Source organism: Eleutherodactylus coqui, chromosome 10, assembly GCF_035609145.1.
Source record: "Eleutherodactylus coqui strain aEleCoq1 chromosome 10, aEleCoq1.hap1, whole genome shotgun sequence".
Classification (NCBI taxonomy): Eukaryota; Metazoa; Chordata; class Amphibia; order Anura; family Eleutherodactylidae; genus Eleutherodactylus; species Eleutherodactylus coqui.
The window spans coordinates 116617818-116643830 of NC_089846.1; the positions used below are offsets into that span (position 1 = coordinate 116617818).

The 26013-nt window shown below is 46.7% G+C and overlaps 1 protein-coding gene across 1 annotated transcript in view; it reads left to right on the plus strand.

Annotated features, from left to right (window-relative positions):
• Positions 1 to 26013, plus strand: part of IL1RAPL2 (interleukin 1 receptor accessory protein like 2) — an 824602-nt gene that overhangs the window by 743942 nt on the left and 54647 nt on the right. Inside the window, exon 7 of the mRNA XM_066582114.1 lies at positions 23769 to 23898. Coding sequence (XP_066438211.1) covers positions 23769 to 23898 — 130 coding nt within the window. The remainder of the gene's footprint in view (positions 1 to 23768; positions 23899 to 26013) is intronic.

The following is a 26013-nucleotide window of genomic DNA, read 5'->3' on the forward strand; positions in this document are numbered from 1 at the left end:
GATGTCATCTTTCGCTGCAGGGAGGAGCTGGCAAGTAACAAAGATGGGTTGCATAGATGTCTGAAGACATCTTCTGTAGACTTTGGGTCCCGGGAAGAGCCGACAAGTAATAATGATGATGGAGTAGAATAGTGCTCAGGTTGGGGCTGCAGCCCTTCATTCTAGTGATTAGTAGCGAGACCCCCATTTGATCGAAAGTTTTGTCATGTCTCTATGACATGTCCAAAAATAGTTAACCCTTTCCAATTCACTGTCTGACGTCTGAAGACATTCTGATTGAAGGCTGTACAGCTCTAATGTCGGAAGACGTCCGGCAGGGTATTCTTACTGTATATTACTGGCTGCTCTGTTGTCAGGGGCCCTCTCCAGCATGTTCCATACCGCAGTACTGGCTCTAGCCAGCAGATGGCACCATTGTATAATGGCAGAAAGAGAGAACCCCCTAGGAAACCCTGAATCCAAAATTGGATTGCAAAGGGTTAAAAGTAAAGGCTGAAATTGGTTCATCAAGCACTGGCTCTGATTGGCTCAGCCAGCACTTGAGGAACCAATCAGAGCAATCGTTTGCTGGAGGTTGAGTCTTCAAACCCCATCACTAGCAAAAAATGCCCTGTCGGCGATGACAAGTGGCCAGCAGCCTGTGGGAGCTCCAGAGAGTACTGGCTGGGACCTGGATAGTGGCAGCTAGGTGAGTATTGATTTTTTTTTTGTTTTAGGTGCCAAAAATGTGGTACTAACTTGTAAAAACCACAGCCCATTTATTTCAATTGGCTACACAGGCCTCAAAATGGTCAAAGATGGAACATGCATCGCTGTCAAAGCACAGCGTTGAAGATGCTGCATATTGACGCTTGTGTGAACAGTCCCACTGAAATGAATGGGAGCGTTCTACAGCATTTAGCGCAGCGCTGAAAAGGCAGTGCTAAACGCTGTACAAAACTGCCTGTGTGAGGGATGCCTTAAGAAGAGCACCTAGGTAGTGAGTGGAGAAACCTCGAAGCTGAGTGAGGAGGCTCATCACTCACCCCCTAGGTGCCTACACACATCTAGCTGCTCTCTTTAAGGAGAGAGGATACCCTTCTCTAACCCCAGACAGGTACATTACTTGGACACAGGGGCATAGCTATGGGGGATGCAGGGGATGCAGTTGCACCCAGGCCCAAGAGCCTTAGGGGACCCATAATGCCTCTCTTCTCCATATAGGGAGCCCAGTACTATGAATAAAGCATTATAGTTGGGGGCCCTGTTACAGACTTTCCATTCCGGCCAAAAAGCTTCAAGTTACGCCTCTGCTTGGACAGCTGATTGATTTCAATAGGAAGTGTGTAATCCTAAATATTCCTTCCAGTTGAGCTGCAGGGCAATTAAAAACATGCTATCTGGCTTACCCCCCAGTGATCATTGGAAGCACCATGTGATTAGCTTAGTATCAGAGCAACCTTCTAACAAGAAAGGATTGCCAAAGCAAAGCAAAAATGATTTATCTTCTATGTTAAGGCAAAGAAAAAAAAGGAAATCTAAATATAAGTCCAAAGACTGTAATGTCAATCAATATTTACATGACCCAGTGTAGAAGTAAAAGGAAAAGAGCATGAAGCAAATTGTCAGTGCTCCTCGCCTACTTTTGAAGAGAGCTGTTTGTGCGGTTCTTGCTGTGACCCTATACACTCAGCCTCCTATTGCCTTAGGGAACAGTGAGGCTTATAGATGTTATTCATGTTCATCCTGCTTCACTTTTCAACAGGGGAACGTTAATGCTCACAAAGGTTATTCTTCTTGCATTCAGCGCCCAGCGTGATGTGCTAAGTAACGGCATGATGCTGTCACCGCTGATAGTCCGCATTTAACAATGTTCCTTTTACACATGGATATAAATTGTCCACTTCCATTAACGTCAAATATGACGCACACACCCTCAAACACCTTGATTACACAGGGTTGTGATGTAGGCATTCATTATTTTAGGGCTACTATCGATCTAATACACCATTGAGAGAAAGGTTTGTTCCATTCATACACAATAAGTAACAATCATTGAAGGATCTGTAAAGTCATGGAGTTGACGTTAAGAGGTTGACCAAGTTAGCAAGTTATTCCCTATCCAAAGGATAAGGGATAACTTGCTGAGACCCTCGTCAATCTTGAGTTCCCCGTCAATCTTGAGTCTGCTGTCCTCCTCATTGGGGCATTACCCCATTCACCACAGTGAGGAGGAGACAATGGAGTGCTGGTCGCAAAGGCACAACACCACTCCATTCACTTTCAATGGTGTTGTAGAGATACCCGAGTGGCACCCACTTGGATATCTCTGCCAGCCCCATTGAAATGTATGGAGCTCTAACCATGCATGCTCAGCCGACATCACTGCGGGGGAAGAAGTGACCCCTGCACTGACAAGCAGAATGAGACATGGGCGTTCCATTCTAGACATCAGCGGGGGTCTCAGCAGTGAAACCCCCACCAACCAGTAAGTTAACTGCTATCCTAGGGATAGGGGACAACTTACAATCTTCATACAAACTCTTTAAGGTGTACTTACATTACCAACCTAGTGAAAAAGTCTAATCATGCACCCAAAAACTATACATGTGTTCTTTAACCATGGAACATTCAAACCAGGGGTACCTTCTAATGCATCAGGGCATTACTGTTTCTGAGGTGCAGGTGGCATGTTCTGGCCAGAGATTGGATGTGGGAGGTAAAGGAGAGGTCAGAATCCAGTGTGACCCCAAGACAGCAGGCGTGCTGTCTGGGGGTTATTATGGTGCCAGATACGGATATGGAGACATTGGGGAGAGGTCGGCTGTAAAGCAGAAAGACTAGGTAGTCAGTTTTTGAGAGGTTAAGTTTGAGAAAAAGGGAGGACATAGTGTTAGAAACAGCAGACAGTCGGTGATATTTTGAAGGAATGGTGCTGAGATGACGCAGGAAGAGGTGTATAGCTGGGTGTCATCAGTGTAGAGATGGTATTGGAGGCCAAATTTGTGGATGGTTTGTTTGATTGGGGCTGTGTAGATAGAGAAGAGGAGGGGACTGAGGACTGAGCCCTGGGAGAGGAAGTGGAGAGGAGATAGAGCCAGCGAAGGAGACGCTGAAAGAGCAGTAAGTCAGAGAGGTAGGAGGAGAACCAAGAAAGAGCAGTGTCCTTTAGGGTGATAGAGTGAAGCATAGTGAAAAGGAGGTCATGGTCAACAGTGTGAAATGCGACAAAGTCAAAAAGGATTGGTAGGGAGTAGTCGCCCCTCGACTACGCCATTATCAGGTCATTTGATACTTTTGTTACAGTTTCGGTCGAGTGTAGGGGGCGGAAGCCGGACTGGAGAGGGTCAAGGAGAGAGTTACCAGAGAAAAAGCATGTGAGGCAGTAATAAACCAGGCATTCTCGTAGTTTTGATATGGGTCAGAAATTTGCAGCTTCGGTCAGCTCAAGGGTCAGTTTTTTTTAGCACAGTGGAAATGATGGCGTGTTTGAATGAGGAGTGGAAAATGCCAGAAGTCAGGAAGAGGTTAAAGATGGCAGTGAGGTGGGTAATGAAAGCCAGGAAAAGGGACATGGGGAGGTGGGAGGGAAGAGGGTCACTAGCACAGGGGGTGAGGCCAGCAGAGGAAAGCAATCTGGAGACTTCTTCCTCCCGTCGTTGCTTCTACCGTGTTTCCCCGAAAATAAGGCACCCCTGAAAATAAGGCACCCCCTGAAATTTGCAGAAGTCCCAAATATAAGGCACCCCCCGATAGTAAGGCATAGTAAAGTGTGCAGGCAAGTCAAGAGGCCTGTCCCCTGCTGCCATCCCCGTTGTCTCCTACCTCCAGATGTATAGGTAGATCTGCAGACAGTCTGCTGTTATCCTGTCCCTGCTGTGTTGTATGAGTGTGCTGTTGTAAGCTCCCCTTGCTGGCTGGAAAAGTCCATACTGTACGTTCTGTTCCTGCTGTACATGTCTGCTGTGATGAGCTCCCCCTGGTGGCCGGAAGCTGCAATACCATCCCTGCTTACAAGTGGTACAGGAACTTCTGTCTGCAGACAGGTACGTTACTTTACAGCCCTTATTTTTTTATGGCTCTGTGTGTGAGTCAGGCAACCGGTGTGTGATTCTTAAGGCTGGGTTCTCACAGTGCGTATTTCCAGCGGAAATCTCGCAGTTTGGCCACAGCGATAAACAGCGAGATTTCCGCCGGGAAAGCGCTGCTTGAAAACCCACGGCACTCAGCCGCTTGTTTTGAAGCGACCTGGCTGCACACTTTTCCGTTTCTGTGGCCGGTGAATACGCACCACAACACCGACTTCTCCGAGCTTTGCCGTGGCAGATTTGCTGTCCCATGTGGACAAGATTTCTGAGAAATTTCGTCCACAAAGCTGGCCAATTGAGGGATTAACGGCCACAGACGGATTTTCTGTGGCGAAATAAGACACCCCCTGAAAATAAGACGTAGCGCATATTTGGGAGCAAAAATTAATATAAGACGCGTCTTATTTTCGGGGAAACAGGGTAGTATAGAACATGAGTGAGTGATTGAGGCAGTGCTGGAGAGCCTGGGATTGGGGCTACCCATGCAATTTTCAGAGTTGTAGCCTACAGATGTAGTAGAATTTAACTTGAGATTTAACACTATGATAACTTTCTGTGCAAAAGTTGGTTTACCCTTCTTATTGCTTTACAATGGGTTTTGTTGTGCTAAGATTAAAAAAAAAAAGCAGCCATTTTTAATGGCTTCTGGCAAGATAACTTGTTGCAGAAAGTTATCACACGCAAGTTAAACTTTGCTACATCAATATTCTTTCACGTATGCACTACAACAATGCAAGACTCGAAGATAGTCAATTTGCCACAGCACTCACACCACCTTAACTTGAAAGGAAGGATGATCTCAAATGTGATGGTGCACACTCAACACGATCCTGGACCCTGGATCAGATGTACATCAGCCAAACGAAATAGAGAAGAGCAGCACTCCAGGGAATTAAATTAAAGCGGTCTTTATTGTGCCCACAAACAACGTTTCAACCCTAAGCACAGGACTTGACAAAGACCCTTGTGCTTAGGGTTGAAACGTTGTTTGTGGGCACAATAAAGACATCGCTTTAATTTAATTCCCTGCAGTGCTGCTCTTCTCTATTTCGTTTGGACAATGCAAGACTCGGGTGCAACCATACGGGTTTGATTTTTCTCAGCCAGTCAATCTTGTGCACATCTTCCACTTAGGCAGCCAATTTAGTATAAATCACAACCCAAGACAGTATACACACCCCAAACTCTCGCTGCCACCATACCTGAAGGCGACCAAGGGACCTGCATACATACACCTACATTGCTCTCAAGCAATCAAAGGGTTAACACCACTGAAGGCTTAGGGTCAGAGCCACAAGATCTGCAATTTTTAGACTTCAATTAAAAAAATGCAGTGCTTACGCGACAAAAATTAAATGTAATAGATGCAAAACACCTATGAAGAAAAAAAAGGGAGAAGCATACAGAAACCTCAAACTTACAAGAGTTGTAAAGTCTTTGAGGGTGGATGAGTAAATGGTGCACATTTCAGCTGATGATGATCACACAGCTCCTGTCACACAGCTTTATTAGAGAAGATCACAGCTCATCCTTCTGACTGTAGACTTTTGGTCCGTGGCTTATTTAGGTGAATATAGAAGGTAATTATAATTAAACTGTCCCCCTAACAGGCACAAATGGAAGAGCCTCTGAGTAATGCTGTGCTGATTCCTCATGGGATTGAGGTGGAACAAAGTTAAAAAAAAGCTCACTTGAAGGTGGTGCCTGATAAGCATCAGACAGGAGGCTACAATGCATGGAAGTGACTGCAATACACAGAGACCATCAGAGTGGGACAGGCAGTCAGGTGAAAGAGACAGGGATAGAAAAGGAGGACATCTCTAATGTAAGGCTAGTGCATCTGGTGCAGGGAGATGGTTATGCCAAATAGCATGCACTCTGGGTGGATTAAAATGAGGAGTGGGATATCCTATATGAAACGGGGTCATAGTCTAAAATGCAAGAGACTGCACTGTTCTTAAGGCTCGCCATTACTGGTGGATTGGAGCTATGAGAAAAGTTCTCCTTCACTCTCATTAAATTGACACTTGTAAAGCAAAAATACCCTTTGCTGTCTGTGTGTAAAACTACTGATACTTTATGATATTACAGCTGTGGCAAATGATGACCCCAGCTCTACCACATAAGCATACGCGCCAACTTAAAAAAATCGGCTTAAGGGCTTATTCAGACGAATGTGTATCGGCCGGGTATTCACGCTGACCAATATACGGCATCCCTCTCTGCAGGGGGAGAAGGCTGGAAGAGCCGGGAGCAGTGCTCTGAGCTTCCACCCCCTCTCCGCCCCTCGGCACTATTTGCAATGAGAGGAGGCGGGGAGGGGGCGGAGCTAAGTTCCGGGAGTACCTCTACCCCGCCCCGCCCCCTCCCATTGCAAATAGTGCCGAGGGGAGGGGGCGGGAGCTCAGTGGACTGCGATCGATATACGGTCGTCTAAATAAGCCCTAAGGGAGATTTGATAATAAAGTGCATAGTTTTTTTTTTTTTCAAAAACACTTCCCCTTTAAATATCGCACCCTTTTATTTACTAAAGCAATACAATTAGTTTGGACATGGAGCTGTGATGCAGGATTTTCAGTAAAAAGCTATTCTAAACACACATTGCATTAGTTTGTCACTTGTGGTCCCCTCCGAGTGGACAGCACAGCCAGTAAACAGACCCCAGCCCAACTCTTAATACACACCGAGACCAATTGTCACCTTATGCTGACCCCAGACCTAGGCTACAGTACATGCATGGCACACATACAGGGGGTTTTGAAAGTCTTCAGACCATTTCCTTTTTTTACATTGTTATGTTGTGGCCTCATGCAAACTAAAATAATATTTCAAGTTTTTCCCCATCATTCTACACTAAATACCTCATAATGATGAAGTGAAAACAGAATATTAGTTTTTCATTTTAAAAAAGAATTACAAAGTTTTCTAATATTTTGCATTGACACAAATATTCAGACCCTTTGGTATTAACACCTTAAATTAAGCTCTGGGGGCTTCCCATTTCTCCTGCCAAATTCAGTTGATTGGGCATAATTTTATGTACACACCCCTGTATATATAAGGTCTTACAGCTCACAATCCATATCAGAGCCAAAACTAAGCCTTGATGAGGAAGGAGATGCCTGTAGAGCTCAGAGACAGGATTGTGTGGAGGCACAAATCGAAAAAAGGCTCAAAAAAATTCTGCTGTACTTAAAGTTCCCAAAAGCACAGTGACCACCATAATTCTTACATGGAAGACCCAGGACTCCCCCAAAATTCCCAAAATCCAGGTGTGCTAACCTTGTGGCATCATATCAAAGAAGAGTAAAGTCTAATCGCTGCCAAAGGTGCTTCAACTAAGTACCGAGTACAGGGTGTGAATACTTATGTCAATGCAAGTTAGAAATCATTGTAATTTTTTTAAAATGAAAAACTAACATTTTGTTTTCACTTTGTCATTATAGGGTGTTGAGTAGAGATGAGCGAACGTACTCGTCCGAGCTTGATACTCGTTCGAGTATTAGCGTGTTCGAGATGCTCGTTACTCGAGACGAGTATCACGCGATGTTCGAGTTACTTTCACTTTCATCTGAGACGTTAGCGTGCTTTTCTGGCCAATAGAAAGACAGGGAAGGCATTACAACTTCCCCCTGCGACGTTCAAGCCCTATACCACCCCCTGCAGTGAGTGGCTGGCGAGATCAGGTCTCACCCGAGTATATAAATCGGCCCCTCCCGCGGCTCGCCACAGATGCATTCTGACATAGTTCAGGGACAGTGCTGCTGGTGCCGGAGCTGCTATAGGGAGAGCGTTAGGAGTGATTTTAGGCTTCAAGAACACCAACGGTCCTTCTTAGGGCCACATCTGACCATGTGCAGTACTGTGGAGGCTGCTTTTTGCAGTGTTGCACATTTTTTTTTTTTGTATATCGGCCGTGCAGAGCATTGCGTCCTGCAGTAATTTTACATTGTCCAGGGCCAGTAGTGGAGAGGCAGGGACAGAAGACATATTTAGTGTATATAGGCAGTGGGCCTTTCCAAAAACATTTGGGAAAAAAAATCTATTTGGGCTGCCTATGACCGTCCTCAGTGTACTGGGTCTCTGCTGGGGGTAGTTGTCCTAATTCATACGCAGCCAGCTAAGTGTTACAGCAGGCTTGCGCAAAATTCTTTCCTGCCTCTGTGTTGCCTCTTACACCACCGATGTATTCCTGCCCACAGTGAAACAGTCTGCAGTAATTTTACATTGTCCAGGGCCAGTAGTGGTGAGGCAGGGACAGAAGACATATTTAGTGTACATAGGCAGTGGGCTTTTCCAAAAACATTTGGGAAAAAAAATCTATTTGGGCTGCCTGTGACCGTCCTCAGTGTACTGGGTCTCTGCTGGGGGTAGTTGTCCTAATTCATACGCAGCCAGCTAAGTGTTACAGCAGGCTTGCGCAAAATTCTTTCCTGCCTCTGCTGTGCGTTCCGTAAGCGAAGTCAGCCTCCAACCACAGGCCAATAAGCGGCACATTTAATTACAGCGTTCTGTTTCTGCACTACTGGTAATACACCATGCTGGGAGGTCGGGGTGGGCCTAGAGGACGTGGACGTGGGCGAGAACGCGGAGGCCCAAGTCAGGGTGTGGGCACAGGCCGAGCTCCTGATCCAGGTGTATCGCAGCCGACTGCTGCGGGATTAGGAGGGAGGCACGTTTCTGGCATCCCCACATTCATCTCACAATTAATGGGTCCACGCGGTAGACCTTTATTAGAAAATGAGCAGTGTGAGCAGGTCCTGTCGTGGATGGCAGAAAGTGCATCCAGCAATCTATCAACCACCCAGAGTTCTGCGCCGTCCACTGCTGCAACTCTGAATCCTCTGGCTGCTGCTCCTCCTTCCTCCCAGCCTCCTCACTCCATTACAATGACACATTCTGAGGAGCAGGCAGACTCCCAGGAACTGTTCCCGGGCCCCTGCCCAGAATGGCCAGCAATGGTTCCTCTCCCACCGGAGGAGTTTGTCGTGACCGATGCCCAACCTTTGGAAAGTTCCCGGGGTCCGGGGGATGAGGCTGGGGACTTCCGGCAACTGTCTCAAGACCTTTCAGTGGGTGAGGAGGACGATGACGATGAGACACAGTTGTCTATCACTCAGGTAGTAGTAATTGGAGTAAGTCCGAGGGAGGAGCGCACAGAGGATTCGGAGGAAGAGCAGCAGGACGATGAGGTGACTGACCCCACCTGGTTTGCTACGCCTACTGAGGACAGGTCTTCAGGGGGGGAGGCAAGTGCAGCAGAAGGGCAGGTTGGAAGAGGCAGTGCGGTGGCCAGGAGTAGAGGCAGGGCCAGACCGAATAATCCACCAACTGTTTCCCAAAGCGCCCCCTCGCGCCATGCCACCCTGCAGAGGCCGAGGAGCTCAAAGGTCTGGCAGTTTTTCACTGAGAGTGCAGACGACCGATGAACAGTTGTGTGCAACCTTTGTCGCGCCAAGATCAGCCGGGGAGCCACCACCACCAGCCTCACCACCACCAGCATGTGCAGATATATGATGGCCAAGCACCCCACAAGGTGGGACGAAGGCCGTTCACCGCCTCCGGTTTGCACCGCTGCCTCTCCCCCTGTGCCCCAACCTGCCACTGAGATCCAACCCCCCTCTCAGGACACAGGCACTACCGTCTCCTGGCCTGCACCCACACCCTCATCTCCGCTGTGCTCGGCCCCATCCACCAATGACTCTCAGCGCACCGTCCAGCCGTCGCTAGCGCAAGTGTTGGAGCGCAAGCGCAAGTACAGCGCCATGCACCCGCACGCTCAAGCGTTAAACGTGCACATAGCCAAATTTATCAGCCTTGAGATGCTGCCGTATAGGGTTGTGGAAACTGAGGCTTTCAAAGGTATGATGGCGGCGGCGGCCCCGCACTACTCAGTTCCCAGTCGCCACTACTTTTCCCGATGTGCCGACCCAGCCCTGCACGACCACGTCTCCCGCAACATTGTACGCGCCCTCACCAACGCGGTTACTGCCAAGGTCCACTTAACAATGGACACGTGGACAAGCACAGGCGGGCAGGGCCACTATATCTCCCTGACGGCACATTGGGTGAATTTAGTGGAGGCTGGGACAGAGTCAGAGCCTGGGACCGCTCACGTCCTACCCACCCCCAGAATTGCGGGCCCCAGCTCGGTGGTGGTATCTGCGGCGGTGTATTCTTCCTCCACTAAACCACCCTCCTCCTCCTCCTCTGCAACCTCTGTTACGCAATCAAGATGTGTCAGCAGCAGCACGTCACCAGCAGTCGGTGTCACGCGGCGTGGCAGCACAGCGGTGGGCAAGCGTCAGCAGGCTGTGCTGAAACTACTGAGCTTAGGAGAGAAGAGGTACATGGCCCACGAACTGCTGCAGGGTCTGACAGAGCAGACCGACCGCTGGCTTGCGCCGCTGAGCCTCCAACCGGGCATGGTCGTGTGTGACAACGGCCGTAACCTGGTGGCGGCTCTGCAGCTCGGCAGCCTCACGCACGTGCCATGCCTGGCCCACGTCTTTAATTTGGTGGTTCAGCGCTTTCTGAAAAGCTACCCACGCTTGTCAGACCTGCTCGTAAAGGTGCGCCGTCTCTGCGCACATTTCCGCGAGTCCCACACGGACGCTGCCACCCGGCGCACCCTGCAACATCGGTTTCATCTGCCAGTGCACCGACTGCTGTGCGACGTGCCCACACGGTGGAACTCTACGCTCCACATGTTGGCCAGGCTCTATGAGCAGCATAGAGCTATAGTGGAATACCAACTCCAACATGGGCGGCGCAGTGGGAGTCAGCCTCCTCAATTCTTTACAGAAGAGTGGGCCTGGTTGGCAGACATCTGCCAGGTCCTTGGAAACTTTGAGGAGTCTACCCAGATGGTGAGCGGCGATGCTGCAATCATTAGCGTCACCATTCCTCTGCTATGCCTCTTGAGAAGCTCCCTGCAATGCATAAAGGCAGACGCTTTGCGCTCGGAAACAGAGGCGGGGGAAGACAGTATGTCGCTGGATAGTCAGAGCACCCTCCTGTCTATATCTCAGCGCGTTGAGGAGCAGGAAGAGGAGGAGCATGAGGAGGATGAGGAGGAGGGGGAAGAGACAGCTTGGCCCACTGCTGAGGGTACCCATGCTGCTTGCCTGTCATCCTTTCAGCGTGTATGGCCTGAGGAGGAGGAGGAGGATCCTGAAAGTGATCTTCCTAGTGAGGACAGCCATGTGTTGCGTACAGGTACCCTGGCACACATGGCTGACTTCATGTTAGGATGCCTTTCTCGTGACCCTCGCGTTACACGCATTCTGGCCACTACGGATTACTGGGTGTACACACTGCTCGACCCACGGTATAAGGAGAACCTTTCCACTCTCATACCCGAAGAGGAAAGGGGTTCGAGAGTGATGCTATACCACAGGACCCTGGCGGACAAGCTGATGGTAAAATTCCCATCCGACAGCGCTAGTGGCCGAAGGCGCAGTTCCGAGGGCCAGGTAGCAGGGGAGGCGCAGAGATCAGGCAGCATGTACAGCGCAGGCAGGGGATCATTCTCCAAGGCCTTTGACAGCTTTCTGGCTCCCCAGCAAGACTGTGTCACCGCTCCCCAGTCAAGGCTGAGTCGGCGGGAGCACTGTAAAAGGATGGTGAGGGAGTACGTAGCCGATCGCACGACCGTCCTCCGTGACGCCTCTGCCCCCTACAACTACTGGGTGTCGAAGCTGGACACGTGGCCTGAACTAGCGCTGTATGTCCTGGAGGTGCTTGCTTGTCCTGCGGCTAGCGTCTTGTCAGAGAGGGTGTTTAGTGCGGCTGGGGGAATCATCACGGATAAGCGTACCCGCCTGTCAACCGACAATGCCGACAGGCTTACACTCATCAAGATGAACAAAGCCTGGATTTCCCCAGACTTCTCTTCTCCACCAGCGGACAGCAGCGATACCTAAACAATACGTAGGCTGCACCCGCGGATGGAAGCATTGTTCTCTATCATCATCAAAAACGTGGACCTTTTAGCTTCATCAATCAGTGTATAATATTCATCCTCCTCCTCCTGCTCCTCCTCCTGAAACCTCACGTTATCACGCTGAACGGGCAATTTTTCCTAGGCCCACAAGGCTCAGTCATATAATTTTTGTAAACAATTTTTATACGTTTCAATGCTCATTAAAGTGTTGAAACTTTCACCTGAACCAATTTTTATTTTAACTGGGCTGCCTCCAGGCCTAGTTACAAATTAAGCCACATTAACCAAAGCGATTAATGGGTTTCACCTGCCCTCTTGGTTGGGCATAGGCAATTTTTCTGACATACTACTGTTGGTACACCAATTTTTTTGGGCCCTCGCCTACAGTGTAATCCAATTAATTTTTTGCCCACCTGCATTAAAGCTGACGTTACATCAGCTGTGCTGGGCACTGCAATGGGATATATTTATGTACCGCCGGTGGGTTCCAGGGAGACACCCATGCTGTGGGTGCACACGGAATTCCCATTGCGGAGTTGTACCTGCCTGTGACTATTTATAAAAAACCGCAGTCTGACTGGGGCATGCAGACACCTTGACAGAATGAATAGTGTGTGGCACATAGGTTCCCCATTGCTATGCCCACGTGTGCAGCTCCTGATGGCGGTGGCACAGGATTATATTTCTCATTGCTTCTGTACAGCATTGTGGGCTATCGCCCCGCCCCTTTTAAAGAGGGTCGCTGCCTAGCCGTGCCAACCCTCTGCAGTGTGTGCCTGCGGTTCCTCCTCATGGCAGACGCACTTATAAATAGACATGAGGGTGGTGTGGCTATGAGGCCAGCGTGTGGCATGAGTGCAGCTGAAGGCTGCGCAGGCACACTTTGGTGTGCGCTGTGGACACTGCGTTGTGCGGGGGGCGGGGAGGGGTTGGGCAGCATGTAACCCAGGAGAAGTGGCAGCGGAGTGTCATGCAGGCAGTGATTGTGCTTTGTTGGAGGTAGTGTGGTGCTTAGCTAAGGTATGCATTGCTAATGAGGGCTTTTCAGAAGTAAAATTTTTTGGGAGGGGGGGGGCCCACTCTTGCCGCTATTGTGGCTTAATAGTGGGACCTGGGAACTTGAGATGCAGCCCAACATATAGCCCCTCGCCTGCCCTATCCATTGCTGTGTCGTTCCCATCACTTTCTTGAATTGCCCAGATTTTCTCAAATGAAAACCTTAGCGAGCATCGGCGATATACAAAAATGCTCGGGTCGCCCATTGACTTCAATGGGGTTCGTTACTCGAAACAAACCCTCGAGCATCGCGATAATTTCGTCCCGAGTAACGAGCACCCGAGCATTTTGGTGCTCGCTCATCTCTAGTGTTGAGTGCAGAATGATAAGGGGGGGGGGAACTGAATATTTTTTTTTTAATTTGCAGAAGGCCAATTAATGTCTTATTTTTGGGGGTTGTCTTATACTCGCCTGGCCCGTGGAGTCTGGGTCTCTTCTGTAGTCTTCGGCACTGCAGCAGGCTGCCATGTCTTCAGCGTCAACACAGCACTCGCTTTCTGGTAACGGGGCTTTGAATACCCCGCCTCTAGCAAGTGAGTGCTGTGATTGGATCACAAGCACCGTTGCTCAGCCAAGCAGAGCCGGCACTCGACGAACCAATCATAGCCATTCAGCAATGTCATTCACTGAATGGCTGTGAATAATTCAGCACCGGCTCTGATTGGCTGAGCCAGCGGCATTCGCGATCCAATCATAGCACTCGCTCGCTGTAGGCAGGGTATTCAAAGCCTAACACCCCCCCAAATCCCTGACTGTAATAACTATTACCCGAGAATCTCGTGAAAGCAATGCGTGCCATCATGCATGTGTAAAAGTTGAATAAGGCTTTTATCCGGCAAGTGTCGCGTGTCAGAAAAGGTGAGGAGGGATGAGCAGCTTTGAGTGATCATGTTTTTCAGGATTCTAGTCTGGGAATGCAGCAGATAGTAAATTACAGTATTGTTTTTGTGTGTTTCTAGGAGTTCTCATCAGACTTGTAACATATGGCAAACTTATTCATCATTTATATTCTAACCTGCTAGAGCCACTATGAAACTGTTCCACTGTTTAATTCATACTTGTCCAGGTCAAGTCTTTAAGAGGCCTTTCATGTCATTCCCAGCGAGCGTTCCCTCTTGACCCATTTTTTTTCGGAGACTGATGCTTTTGACATTATATGGTGTTACCTTCAGTGGTCCACAGAAGACACAGATGTGACCTCAACTATGTGCCTCAAGCATTGAGATGCTCATTAATATGTAATAACAATGTCCCATTTGTGATGCTTGTGTAACGCTATTTGTCTAGAGTTCTAAAACTTCTAGTAGAGCCAGGCCAAAAAAGGAAACACAAAACTTGAGCAAAAGAGCACCGCTAAGCCTTGAAATTTGTTGACCCATGTGTAAAACGTAACTTTAATTGATTGTTGTAAAGAGGTAGTATACTCTATATTAAAGTACATCTGATGCACCTTATTTATAACATCAAGAGTCTCAGATTCACCCCAAGTGAAATAAGATAAACCTAATCAAGCCCATTCCTCTGAAGACACCATGCTGGCAAGCATGTTAGGGGGCTTTTGTGTTCTTTTTAATGGAAGACAGCCGAGGACCCAAAGGAAAAGACAGAAGCCGTTTTTAACCACTTCTGCTTTATCTTTTATAGGCTACATAGTTCTCAATGAGCACCATGTAGAGAATGCAGGAAGCAGCAGTGCAGTTTTTTGTATGGGACCTGGTGATCACCCAATCGCCAGTGACCCCCAGCATGACGGAGCTGCAGGGTCTCAGCAGATCCCAGGGCAGTTCTCACTGTGACTGCTGTCACACTAGGAGGACGTGTTTCCCTGTAACTGGTGGTCCTATGGATGTTAGTCCTATACATGCCCCAGTTGCAGGGGAAAACTGAAATAAAAAAAAAATAGTATAAAATGTTCCCTAAATGTCTTATATGATATGAGCAACATGTTTTTTTTTAAAAAAAGTTACATAAAGTAGTAAAAAAAAAATATTACAGAATAAAATCAAAATATGTTTAAAAAAGAAAAGAAAACAACGCAAACCTAAACCAAAGCCATATCCGACCTGTAATCCGAGATGATATCAATTATATATCAAAATGTTTGAAAAAATGGTGAACAAATTACTGTATAATATAATTATAATAAAAATAACTAGAAATTAAAAAAAAGAAAATCTTATCTACTTTTTGTACACATTACCTCTAGTGAACCGAAACATGGAAGGCCAATTCAGTGGGGAAAAAATCCCTATATGTCATGAATGGAAAAAAAAACTCAGCAAAATAATTATATTACACCTTGGTCTGTTGTCTACATTCCTAATGAAAAGAATGCCTCCACAACATCGCCACATTTCCATGCCTGCTTGGTTATTAGATTTATCACTGATATAACATGTATGGGACCATCTGGGACGCCAACTTCAACAGTCTACAAGTTTGCACAATCTGGAGGCTCAGTTACACCAAATGTGCACTAGTATACCACAGGATACCATGCGGAAACGGTATAGCTCTATTCCCGCCCATGTTACATCTTGCATCCAAGCTAGAGGCGGTATAACAGGGTACTAGAGCCTCCATGTCCCCCCCCTCCCGTATCATATCTTGTATCCAAGCAAGCGGGGGTCCAGCAGGGTACTAGAGCCTCCATGCCCACCTGTATCACCTCTTGTATCCAAGCTAGAGGTGGTACAACAGGGTACTAGAGCCTCCATGCCCACCCCTCCCATATAACCTCTTGCATCCAAGCTAGAGGTGGTACAACAGGGTACTAGAGCCTGCATGCCCTTCCTCCCGTATCATATCTTGTATCCAAGCAAGAGGGGGTCCAACAGGGTACTAGAGCCTCCATGCCCACCTGTATCACCTCTTGTATAGAAGCTAGAGGTGGTACAGCAGGGTACTAGAGCCTCCATGCCCTCCCGTATCACATCTTTTATCCAAGCTAGAGGCGTTACAACAGGGTACTAGAGCCTCCATGCCCACCCCTCCCGTATCACCTATTGCATCCAAGCTAGAGGTGGTAAAACAGGGTACTAGAGCCTCCATGCCCCCCCTACCGTATCATATCTTGTATTCAAGCAAGAGGGGGTCTAGCAGGGTACTAGAGCCTCCATGCCCACCTGTATCACCTCTTACATCCAAGCTAGAGATGGTACAACAGGGTACTAGAGCCTCCATGCCCTTCCATATCACATCTTGTATCCAAGCTAGAGGCATTACAACAGGGTACTAGAGCCTCCATGCCCTCCCGTATCACATCTTGTATCCAAGTTAGAGGCCTTACAACAGGGTACTAGAGCCTCCATGCCAACCCCTCCCGTATCACCTCTTGCATCCAAGCTAGAGGTGGTACGACAGGGTACTAGAGCCCCCATGCACACCCACATCACATCTTGTATCCAAGCTAGAGGCAGTACAACAGGGTACTAGAGTCCCTGTGCCCACAGGTATCACATCTTTTATCCAAGCGAGAGGTGGTACAACAGGGTACTAGAGACTCCATGCCCGACCATATCACATCGTGCATCCAAGCTATAGGCAGTACAACAGGGTACTAGAGCCTCCATGCCCACCCATATCACCTCTTGTATCCAAGCTAGAGGCGGTACAACAGGGTACTATAGCCACCATGCCCGCCCCTCCTGTATCACATCTTGCATCCAAACTAGAGGTGGTACAATAGAGTACTAGAGCCTCCATGCCCTCTCATATCACATCTTGTGTCCAAGCTAGAGGCATTACAACAGGGTACTAGAGCCTCCATGCCCACCCCTTCCGTATCACATATTGCATCCAGGCTAGGGGTGGTATAAGAGGGCACTGGAGCCTCCATGCCCGCAGGTATTGCATCTTGTATCCAAGCTAGAGGTGGTACAACAGGGTACTGGAGCCTCCATGCCTGCCTGTATCACATCTTGCATCCGAGCGAGAGCCAGTACAACAGGGTACTAGAGCCTCCATGCACACCTGAATCACATCTTGCATCCGAGCGAGAGGCAGTACAACAGGGTACTAGAGTCCCTGTGCCCACAGGCATCACATCTTTTATCCAAGCTAGAAGCGGTACAACAGGGTACTAGAGCCTCCATGCCCACCCATATAATTTCTTGTATCCAAAGCTAGAGGTGGCCCAACAGCGTACTAGAGCTTGGTACTAGAGCTTCCATACCCGCCTGTATCACATCTTGTATCCGTGCTAGGCACGGCCAAACAGGGTACTAGAGCTTCCCTTTAAGTGTTCAGTTTTACGCAATAAATTATCATTTTGCTCTGATATTGTAATCACTCCTATCAATGGTACAATCGCACATATAAAGCGCCATTCTAGTCAGACAACTCCTTCAAGGTGTTTGTTTTTTTGATAAAGTGTATCTTGCCCCTGTTGCAGGAAGATGGCAGTAATACAAGGAAAAGTTGCACTGCCACTGTTACCACTGGGTATAGCACCATGGTACTTCTCCAGCTGGAGAATTAGTATTCTATAAAGTTGTGTAACCTCATTAACCAGCAAGGCCAAAAGTCCATTTCAAGATTTATAGACTGCCATGCCCTCCTGTGGAGAGATTCAGGGTAGCGGGGACAGTTCAGTTAAGAACAATCTATGTAGCATGAACGTATTTTGCGGAAACCCCTTATTATTGCACTTTCCACTCTGGCGGCGTTCTCACGGTATCCGTAGCTTTCAAATCTGGTCATACGTCATACCCATCCAAACCTGAATTTGGAATTCCTCTTGTTTCTTTGGACCGACGCACCTCTCTAACTGCACAGCTCAGCTAATATAATGTATTGCACTCTGTATTTTTTGCAAGCTCTACAGTAATCTGATGCAGAAAGTCTTACAGAAAGATTAAAAAATTAAAAATTTTAAATACTAAAATGTGCGTAGAATGCCAATTGGCATAGCATGGCCCTTACAAATGCAGAATTGTAAGAGAGGTGCTAAGTTCAGAACTGGGAGCAAGCCAGCAGAATTGTAAATGCAGCTTTGAATGACAATGGGCTAGAACACAGGAGTGACTTAAAATCAGTAGGAGATAAGCATAGCAAACTATGTGCAAAGTTTTTCAATATTCTGTATAAATTATAAATTATGCATTAAGGTGAATACACAAATATAAAGCAACCCCTTCAGCCCTGGGAAAAACATTCTGAGTATATAACCTGCCATTGTCCCTCTGAGCCACCAGCTCTGAGCCTCTTTTTGGCCATCCATAATGGCCACTGCAATTTTTAAGTTTCTTAACCCTTAAGGACCAAGCTGTTTTGTACCTCAAGGACCAGACACATTTTAGGGATTTTACCCATGTGGCGGTTTTACTGCTCTATTTTTTTTCCTTTAGCTACCAAAATTATTTTTGCTGCGTTTTTTTTCTCCGTGACATATAGGACTATTTTTTTATATCTTTTTCACTGACTTTTTTTTCCCGTTTTTTAGTTTTATTGGGGGGTAAGAAGCTAAAAAAAAAAATCGTTTTTTTGACATTTATAATATTTTAAACTTATTTTTATATTTACACTAAAATAAAGTATGGGAATGGGTTCCTCTATTTGTTTCGGACGTTTTGATATATAGTATGCATGGTTTTGGTTTACAGGGCGCATACGGCGACGGTTTTTGTTGGCGTCTGCTTTGTGTTATTCTCTTTCTTTTGTATGTATTGTTGTTTTATTGTGTTATTTTGTTTTACTTATGTATGTAATTATGTTTTTTACTATCTATGTCCCCCATGACATCATGTAAGACCTCTGGGGGACATTCGCATATTTTTTATTCTTTATTTGACACTTTCCCACTGTAGCTGGGGCGTCCATAGGAGCCCTAGTTACAGGGGAAAGCAACCCCTGTGGTGACATTAGTCACCTGCAGAGCTGTCAGGGTCTAGTCTGACCCTCCAGCTCTGCAGTAGCAGGGAATCCCAGGAGGTCATATGACCCCCCGAGGCTCCCGTAGTGAAAGTACATGTTACTTTCACTTTCCCTGTATATCGGGGAAGCAGAAGGCAGGAAGGGTTAAAAACCCCTCCTGCCTTCTGCTCCGGGTTATCAGCTGTCACTAACAGCTGATAACCTGTTCCTGCCCTCTGACTGATTGCAGAGCAGGAGACTTAAATCACCGCCATAATTTTACTATCGGCAGTGCTCTAAGTCCAGATTCAGCCGCCGTAAATTTACGGTGGCTGGTCCTAAACGGGTTAATGCATACTGTGCCCTGTTCTCTGATAGACTCATGTGATCAGTGCTGGCCAATCAGAGAACAGGTGTAGTGCTTCATTAGTCTAAGGACTAATTGACATAAGATATTTCCATGTCCGTGTACTTCTGTTATTTGCAACTGGCTGCACATGGACAGCACACTGACCCATGACCATAAGTGGGCTATTCAGAAGTGCATAGTTTTACGCATACTGTAAAGAAAATTGAAAAATGTACTATTGTAGTCCAAGTCCTCAGACAACGGTTACCTATTCAAGTCAGTGAGTGTGTGAAAAAATAGAGCACTCACAGAGGACATCCACGAACATTGCTAAGCCATTCTAGAGAAAGTAAATTGGGCCTCCGTTATTTTTTTGAGGGCACAAGCAATGCGTACAGATGTCCAATGGACTAACACACATTAAAATTGGTTCCTTCTTCATGCACCCAAGTCAGAGATGCTCATGCGAATAATGCCTAACATTATCATTGCACTTGTGGGGATTAGGTGCAGTAGTCTGAAAATTGTGTCAACCATCTTGGGTAGCCAGAAACGGGGCATTGGCAAGAACAACAATGTCAGGCAGTATGTCCAGCAAAACTTTACTTGTCCCTGAACAACAATAGTTCAATATTCAGATGATGAAGGAATAAAACCTTATAATCCAATTTCCCATTCCAGTCCTGAGGATGGTGGCTTAAGCAAGTGCTACCCTTTCTGCTCCATACTAATCATGTGAGTTTTCTTACCAAAACCCTGAAGTGTGTTGCCAGGCGGCAGCTCTATATTGCATGTGTTTGTTTTTACCAGTTCACTTCTTCTGCAGGAAATAGATGCAAGAATGGCCGTGTCATGAGGTATTGCCACTGAGAACCAGCATAACCTCTCGACACTATACTCTACACTGGACTTCTGAATTTTCTGGAAAGTTCAAATAACTTTTATAACTTCTTTCCTACTAACTGCTCAGTGCCGATTGGTTTTTCTGTAAGACATTGAGTAACTAAGCGGTTCTTGCCTTTTCTGTACTGCATTGCCCTCAAGCCACCATCTTCAAGGCAAGATACCAATATTAAATACATTGGAGCGATGTGAATCCACACGGAATCATAGAAAAAGACAAACAAAGTGGTGTTATTTCTGCCAGATCCATTTAAAAAGGCACGTAAACAGAGTCCTAGAAATGTAATTATTATTATGTACTGACAGTTCTGGGTCACTGCATCTACCAGACTGCAGGGTTGCTTTAATGAGAAAAATCGAAAATTGCAAGACAACAGAGCAATTCAAATTAGGATAGCAAAAATAGCTGGTCATCTTGTAAACATGTGCAGAATGGCAGAACGGGAATTCTGGCATTTAAGGTAGTGCTGGAACCCTCCAAGGCATTAAGGGCAATTTAGTAGTGGAATAGATGAAGATAAGCAGGCAGAAAATTCTCACTGTGCGCAACTGTCCAAGAAACTTCTCGGGTTGTAAAAGACCAAGAAGCTTTTTTTTTTTTTTACTCCTTTAATTGCATTTCTAGATTTGATTTTGACAATCTAAGAAAAATACAGGAAGTCTTGTTTAAAAGAAACTAAAAGTTTACTTATCGTAACTTGTCTTCAAAGGAGCGACCTAATGATCCCGTTGTGATACGTGCAAAATGTGATCTTTTACTTTATTTTTTGCCTATTAGTGCTGAGTAGAGATGAGCGAACCTACTCGGCCACGCCCCTTTTTCGCCCGAGCGCCGCGATTTTCGAGTACTTCCGTACTCGGGCAAAAAGATTCGGGGGGCGCCGTGGTGAGTGGGGGGTTGCAGCGGGGAGTGGGGGGGAGAGGGAGAGTGAGAGGGCTCCCCCCTGTTCCCCGCTGCTACCCCCCGCTCCACCATGCCTCCCCCCGCCCCCCGGCGCCCCCCGAATCTTTTCACCCGAATACGGAAGTACTCGAAAATCGCGGTGCTCGATCGAGTAATTACTCGAAATGAGTATGTTCGCTCATCTCTAGTGCTGAGTGATTATTGCCCTCTGGCTAGTATTTTTTGGGAAGATGGTAAACCTAGGTGCTAACCAGCACCAAGTCATCCCATCTCAGGTGGTAGGGGGGGTGGGAGTGTTAACTAGAGCTAGAGGGGGTGACTGTGTAATCTTTGCTATGGGGGATCCCTTAATTTTAAGTACTCCCAAGAAAAACCTTCAGCCAAAACTTTCCATTGGATTCTATTGATCTAATGACTTCATCTAAAGATGGATTAAACCAGTGGAGTCTGGTGGCGGCAACTCGCCTCCCGTTTGCTGTTGCAATACTATATATGTTCAGACACGTTAAAGGTGTACTTTATGTGGTCAATTAAACAATGCCTTGTTACTTGGATCTCTTGTGAATTTTGCCTTCACTTAACTCCTAAACAAGTAAAGATAGAGAAAACGGACACTTCCAGTCTCTACTTGTTTAGGAGTTAAGTGAGGGCAAAATTCCACAAAGTGCTTTACATGACGTGTTCGATGTGTCCACCATTCTGCCGGATGCACGTTGTTAAATATTTAATCCAATCTTCGAGAACAGCAGGTGATATTTCTTCACAGCATTTACGATTTGCAGTTTCAGGTGAACCATATTGCAATTTTTTTCTACATAGATAAGCCACTTTAAATGGCAAAAAATTGTGAAGCCTTTAAGTTCAACAACTTTGGCACCGTTCTACTGGACTTCTACAGCCAACACACTGCCCAGGGAATTGCATGTCCAGCCATCTGTGTTCAACCACAGCAAAGTGCAGCATTTTATTAAAAGTAACATTAGAACTAGGAGATGAACGAGCATACTCGCTAAGGGCAATTGCTCGAGCGAGCATTGCACTTAGCGAGTACCTGGCCGCTCGGAAGAAAAGGTCCGGGTGCCGGCGGCGGGCAGGGAGCTGGGCGGAGAGCAGGGAGGAACGGAGGGGAGATCTCTCTCTCCCTCTTTCTCCCCCCCCCCCCGCTCCCCCGCGCCGGCACCCGAGCCTTTTCTCTCGAGTGGGCGGGTACTCACTAAGGGCAATGCTCGCTCGAGTAATTGCCCTTAGCGAGTATGCTCACTCATCTCTAATGAGAACTCATTGTTCTCATTGACCACAGATGGAAATATGGCATCTTGTAACATCTAGGAGGTACCACTCACCGTTAAGTGATCCATCAATGAAAAAAAAGCCCTGGATATTAGACAAAATTTACCAACTTGGCCTTTACTTATAGGGCAAAACTGACACTTCCATTAGGTTTCTGAGTAAATTCTAGCCAAGACTGATCTATCACAAAACCCCCTTCCCATTTGGAAAACCTTAGCAGAATTAAATATGGTGGAGTTCAAAATGGCTACCGAAAAGATATCAAAAAATGCAACCTCCCTCCCAATACTTTGACACATTGGAAATCAATTTTCTCACTATTAAGGCTTATTCACATAGGCTGGAACCTCGTGCGAATTTTATGCGTTGCGAGACTCACAAAACTCGCCCGACTATGAACTCCATTCTTTTGAAAGGCCTTATTCACATGAGCAGTTTTTTTTTCTAGATGAAAATCGCAACATGTTCTATTTTTTAGTATTCCCTTGAATACCTCTCTCATTGTTTTCAGTGGGGCCCTAAAAGGTATCACATGGCGCTCGCATGCCACGTGATGTGATGTTTCCCATTGAAATCAATGTGAAACCCTTGCGTTCAACCGATGCGTTAAACACACACCCGAGGACTGTAATTTTAGAGAAGTGATACAGGAGTTTTTGAATGAAAACTGCACAATGGCAAGCACGATATTGCGCCTGCCCATGTGAATCCGACCTTCCACGAGTTAAACAGGTGTGTCCAGACTTTTGCCTCGCCCTATATTTATGCAGTAAGGTTGGACAGCCAGTGTACATCCCCGGCATTGGGGACTAGTTGCGGTTACACTTTCAGCACGCTACAATTCTTACAGCGTTGCCACAGACAGACATTAAAGTTGGTTCAGTGGATTCCGGAACATTACCATCTTTCTTTACCTTTGCTTTATCTTCAACACATTTTTATTAGGTGTTTCTGATGAACAGATCTGCTCCTCAAAGTAAAAGATATTTGCTTTCCATAAAATTTCGCCCATATATTTTTACATTTCATTGTGGAATACTTTTTTTTATGTCTTTTATTTGCTCTTACTGTGAAAAACAAGCAGCCAGTTGTTGCGGCGCACACATGCGCCGGTGGAGACTTATACTTTGCCAGAACAGGTGAGACGAGTTCTATAAAGTACACTTTCTTAAAACAGAATGGCATTTCAGGCCACATAAAAATGATACAGCTGTAAACCATCGAGGGCCCAAAAACACACAAAGTAGAGTAGCAACTCGTATTGTAAGGCCAATGTATGCATACTGTATGAGTCAAACTCCGCTCAAAGTACTGGCTGGACTTTAGCGCAGAACATAATTCTGTGGTCTAATAACCAGTGGGCAGAGGAACTTAATGTCTTCTCTTCATTTTTTTCCCCAGGCAGCCCACTCAGTGTATTCTGCAGAGCTTTCTTTGGCTTTAGCGGTGAATCAGGTCCCATGATCTACTGGATGAGGGGAGAGAAATTCATCGAAGAGCTAGAGAATCATATCAAGGAAGGAGTCATCAGGTAAAGTCACATTGTTATAATGCCAAATCTGCTGATTGTTGTAGACAGGTAATTGTGTATGTTCCATAGGTATTCAGAAGAGGGTTAAAGGGGTTGTAGCAGAATTACTAGTTACCCCCTATCCACAGGATAAGGGATGACTTTTTGATCAGTGGGGGTCTCACGGATTAAAAGGTCCCGCGGATCCTGAGAATGGCGGTCCTGTGTCCCCCTCTTCTCATCACTGCAGGGGGGCTTCTCCCATCCGCAGTGACATTGCAATGAACAGAGTGCTGGCCGAGGATGGTAAGTGAGTGCTCCATTGATTTCAATGCGGCTGACAAATACCCGAGCACTTGTGCTTGGCCAACTCCACAGTCCTATTGAAAATGAAGGGAGTGGCAGAGGTCTTGCGTGACCATTGCTTCATTCATTCTCTTTCTCACTGTGGGGTGTGCAGTGGGCAGAAAGGGGACCCACATTCTCGAGATCGGTGGGTGTCTCAGCAGGAGATAGGGAATGGTATGTAATTCTGGTACAACCCCTTTAATCATACTGTTCAAGTGGCTGCATACAACACTCCCCCACCGCACCCCGACCCCCATCATATTCACAGTCTTCAGTCAGCAGCACCAAAACTCTAGAAAGGGAATTTATTGAGCCTGCTGCTTCATATACCCTTCTTCATCTGAAGTGTGCTACAGTAAGATATGCCAAATTTGGCAAAACCTTGGCTGTCCATAGACTAGAAAACTAAATCTGTGGCAACTACAGTATGTTAGAGCATTCAGGTGCATGGCCTTTCATAAATTCACCGCAATAGTTGTATATGGCCTTTCATAAATTCTCCTAATTTCTATGCAGGGGATTAGAGATGAGCGAGCACCAAAATGCTCGGGTGCTCGTTACTCGGGACGAACTTTTCGCGATGCTCGAGGGTTCGTTTCGAGTAACGAACCCCATTGAAGTCAATGGGCGACCCGAGCATTTTTGTATTTCGCCGATGCTCGCTAAGGTTTCCTTGTGTGAAAATCTGGGCAATTCAAGAAAGTGATGGGAACGACACAGCAACGGATAGGGCAGGCGAGGGGCTACATGTTGGGCTGCATCTCAAGTTCACAGGTCCCACTATTAAGCCACAATAGCGGCAAGAGTGGGCCCCCCCCCCCCCCGCACTGTCAGCATAAAGATCGTTCTTCTCTGCTGCAGCAGTAACAGCTGTGGCAGAGAAGAACGATGTTAGCCCATTGAATTCAATGGAGCCAGCAATACAGCCGACTCCATTGAAAGCAATGGGCTGCCGACGATCGCGGGATGAATTGCAGGGAAGGGGTTATATATTTAAGTTGGTGACTGCGGACCTAGTAGCGCGGTTTTATTTTGTTGGTTTTCGGAATGTGGCCAGGATTAAGTGGGCTGTGACGGGGGATGTTTTTGAGGCACTACGTGTCCTCTCCACGTGTCCGTGGTTATATGCACCTTAACAGTAACAGCGTTGGTGGGAAATGGCCTCGCCGCCATCATGTCTTTGGGAAGCCTCTGTTTCCACACCCCAGAGACATACCATTAGCAGCAGTATAGGCAGAGCCCATAATTAGTAACATTTCAGCCGTAGCATTAGTACAGGCCCCACTAACATATCACTAGCAGCATTATAGGGGGAGCACAGTATGCGTTCCATTTCAGTAATAGTAGCACTCAAGACAGGCCCCAGTAACAATTCCGAAGCAGCAGTATAGTGGGAGCGCAGTCTTCGTTCCATTTCAGTAGCTGCAGTATAGACAAGGCACAAGTTACATTTATGTAGCTAAAGTGTAGGCCAACCCCACACACCTTTCTGTACCATGAGTGCAGGCGAAGAACATAGAAATTGCTATGATTACACTGTAGGCGAGGGGCCACAAAAATTGCTCTATCAACAGTACTAATGTACATCCAAAAAATTGGCCATGGCCAACCAAGAGGGCAGGTGAAACCTATTAATCGCTTTGGTTAATGTGGCTTAAGTGGTAACTAGGCCTGGAGGCAGCCCAGTGTAACGAAAAATTGGTTCAAGTTAAAGTTTCAACGCTTTTAAGAGCATTGAAACGTATAAAAATTGTTCAGAAAAATTATATGAGTGAGCCTTGTGGCCCT